The following is a 2,937-nucleotide window of genomic DNA, read 5'->3' on the forward strand; positions in this document are numbered from 1 at the left end:
CAGGTAGATGGAGAATCTCAGCCAATCCACAGGGCTCTGAGGCAAAGAAGGCGGGACGAGGAGGAAAAGTTTAGGACAGGAGTGCCAACCAATCCGACGCCTAGCTGCCTGAGCGACGGCCACGAGCACCCACTGGGGACGCCGCTCAGAGCGCGGGGGATGGTTACTGGGCAGTGGACCAATCCGGGACGGGGGACGGCAAACTTGAACCAATTAAAACTGAGAAGGTGGGAAGGGGCGGAGCTCGCTCGTTGGCTGATCGGTGGTGGGTAAGGATCAGCTTTCTCTGCTAGTTCCCACCCTGGGGCTTCTTAGCCCCTGGAATGCGAGAGACAGAGGCTTAGGGAGTTCCCGGAATAGGGCGTAGAGGTATCGCTCGGGAAGGCCTGGGAGCGAAAGAGACTTCTAGTTGGAGGAGCTGCTAGGAGCTATCCGGTGGGCATCGAGGAAGCGGAGGCTGGCTAGGGGGCGGAACTTCCGGGGGCAGGGCTTCGCCGTATGGGCGGGGCCTACTGCTAAGGTTAGGGCGAGGGGCGGGTCTAAAAGGAGACCGCTGGGTGTGACCTAGGAGAACGAAGGATAGTGATTTAACCTAGCGTCTTGAGGTCGGGATGGTGTTGCCAGAGGCTTTGGGATGGCAAGTGATAACTCAGGGCTGACATTAAGGTTGCTGGGGAGGTTACCTGCCCTAACTCACTGTCCTCTCTTCTCAGGGAGCCATTGGTGGGGACCTTTCTAGGTCCCCTCGTGGGGTGCTATGGAGTTCCCAGAGCACAGCCAGCAGCTGTTGCAGAGCCTCCGCGAGCAGCGGTCCCAGGGTTTCCTTTGTGACTGTACTGTGATGGTGGGTAACACCCAGTTCTTGGCCCATCGGGCTGTGTTGGCCTCCTGCAGCCCATTCTTCCAGCTTTTCTACAAGGAGCGGGAACTAGACAAGAGGGATCTGGTGTGTATCCACAATGAGATTGTCACGGCCCCAGCTTTTGGCTTGCTTCTGGACTTTATGTACGCTGGACAGCTGGTCCTGAGGGAGGATACCCCTGTGGAGGATGTGCTGGCAGCTGCCAGCTACTTGCATATGAACGACATCGTCAAGGTGTGCAAGCGGCGGCTGCAAGCCCGGGCCCTAGCAGAAGCGGACAGTACCAAGAAGGAGGAGGAAACCAACTCACAGCCCCCTAGTTTGGAGTTTTTCTCCACCATTTCCCGTGGGCCCCACCCTTCGCTGGCATCTCCTGAGACATCAGGCCCTTGGGGCAAAGGGGAATGGAAAGGCCCTGCTGCTCCCTCACCTACTGTCTGTCCTCCAGATGAGCCACCAGTCCCCGGTGGGGCAGACACTACACAGCCTGGTGTGGAGGTTGATTCACCTCATCTACGGGCGCCGCCTCCACCAGTGGCTGCTGTCTCTCTTGCTAGCCCCAGTAGCTCCACAGAGACTATACCTGCAAACTACTTTTCTTCTGGCCTCCCAACAATTTCAGTGGAACCACTGGCTCCCCTTGATGTGGGTTCTGAGGGTCTGAGGGTGGTGGAACCGAGGGGTACTGGAGGACCATTGCAAGCCTTCTATCCTGCAACTTCGGCTGCAGCCCCAGGCCCAGCCCCAGCGGAAGCTGAGCTGGTCCAGGTGAAAGTAGAAGCTATTGTGATTTCCGACGAGGAGACTGATGTGTCAGAGGAACAGCCTCAGGGTCCCGAAGGACCGTTCCCACCTGCAGGAGCAATGTATGGTGGACAGCCCCCCCAGCCAGAGGCTTTTGAGGAGCCAAGGGCAGCAGGACTGGAGGAGGTGGGGCCAAGTGACCACTTCCTGCCCTCAGATCCTCACCTGCCCTACCATTTGCTGCCAGGTCTAGGGCAGTATCATCGAGGACTGGTGACCTCACCTCTGCCTGCTCCCCCGGCCCTGCATGAGCCAGTTTACCTGCCTTCTGAGTATGAAGCAGCCCCAGGAAGCTTTGGCATTTCTATTGAAGACGTTCCCACTTGTAAGACATGTGGGAAGACATTCTCATGCTCGTACACGCTACGGCGACATGCCACAGTGCACACACGTGAGCGACCCTATGAGTGCCGCTACTGCCTGCGCAGCTACACGCAGTCAGGGGACCTGTACCGCCACATCCGCAAGGCTCACAATGAGGACCTGGCCAAACGCAGCAAACCGGATCCAGAGGCCAGCCCCTGCTAGGAGTGCAGCCCCTCCCTGGCTCCCCTACAGCAGTCAGACAGAACAGCAGTGATAGAGGGCCACCAAAAGATTTTCTGCTTGGCCCCAAAAACTAACATCTGGGGGAGCATGAGCTGATGCTAGGCCTGCTCTTCCCATCGATAGGGGGCAGCACAGAAGGCTGGAAGCATCTCGTTTCCCCTGCTGGGCGACAGAATGAAGATTCTGCCCCTGCTGAAGGTTCCTACCCTTTTCTTTATCCGGCCAGATAGCAGGACTTTATGGGGTAGAGCATCTCAGTCAGCATCTCTCCAAGGGCACTGGGAATTTTCCTGAGGTGTAGTTGCTTCTCATCCCTCGTTCTGCACCATAAAGCCAGCAGTGAAAGTTCTCTCTTTGAACTGGTGTTGGCTGGTTTCTTCCGCAAACCTTCAGACCTCCTGATTCTTTCATACCCCTCCTCCAGATCTTTTAGGAATCTGACATCTGTGCTTGGGGTAGGGGTGGGTCAGGGTGCTTATGAGGGGAAAAGTGAGATAGGCAGAAGGCCATGTAGATTTTACTGAGGAAATGTATACAAATTAGGGAATCTTACACAATTATGGCTTATTGTACTGGGCTGTATTGGGAACTTCATATAAATACTCATTTAATCCTTAAGAACCTTATGATGTATTAGCCCCCTCCCCTTTTTTCCCCACTGACAAGGAAACTTGAGACTCAAAAATCAACTTGTTAGACTCAAAAAGTTAACTCGTTCTAGG

At 55.6% G+C, this 2,937-nt stretch overlaps 1 protein-coding gene across 1 annotated transcript; it reads left to right on the top strand.

The window, feature by feature from the left end:
• Positions 1-223: 223 nt before the first annotated feature.
• On the top strand, positions 224-2,564 carry ZBTB3 (zinc finger and BTB domain containing 3). Its single transcript, XM_046643025.1, has 2 exons — positions 224-269; positions 714-2,564. Exon 2 carries the CDS (start codon positions 758-760, stop codon positions 2,192-2,194), a length of 1,437 nt encoding a protein of 478 aa, XP_046498981.1. The 5' UTR covers positions 224-269; positions 714-757; the 3' UTR covers positions 2,195-2,564.
• The last annotated feature ends 373 nt before the right edge of the window (positions 2,565-2,937 follow it).

The sequence above is a fragment of the Equus quagga genome, chromosome 17, assembly GCF_021613505.1.
Source record: "Equus quagga isolate Etosha38 chromosome 17, UCLA_HA_Equagga_1.0, whole genome shotgun sequence".
NCBI lineage: Eukaryota > Metazoa > Chordata > Mammalia > Perissodactyla > Equidae > Equus > Equus quagga.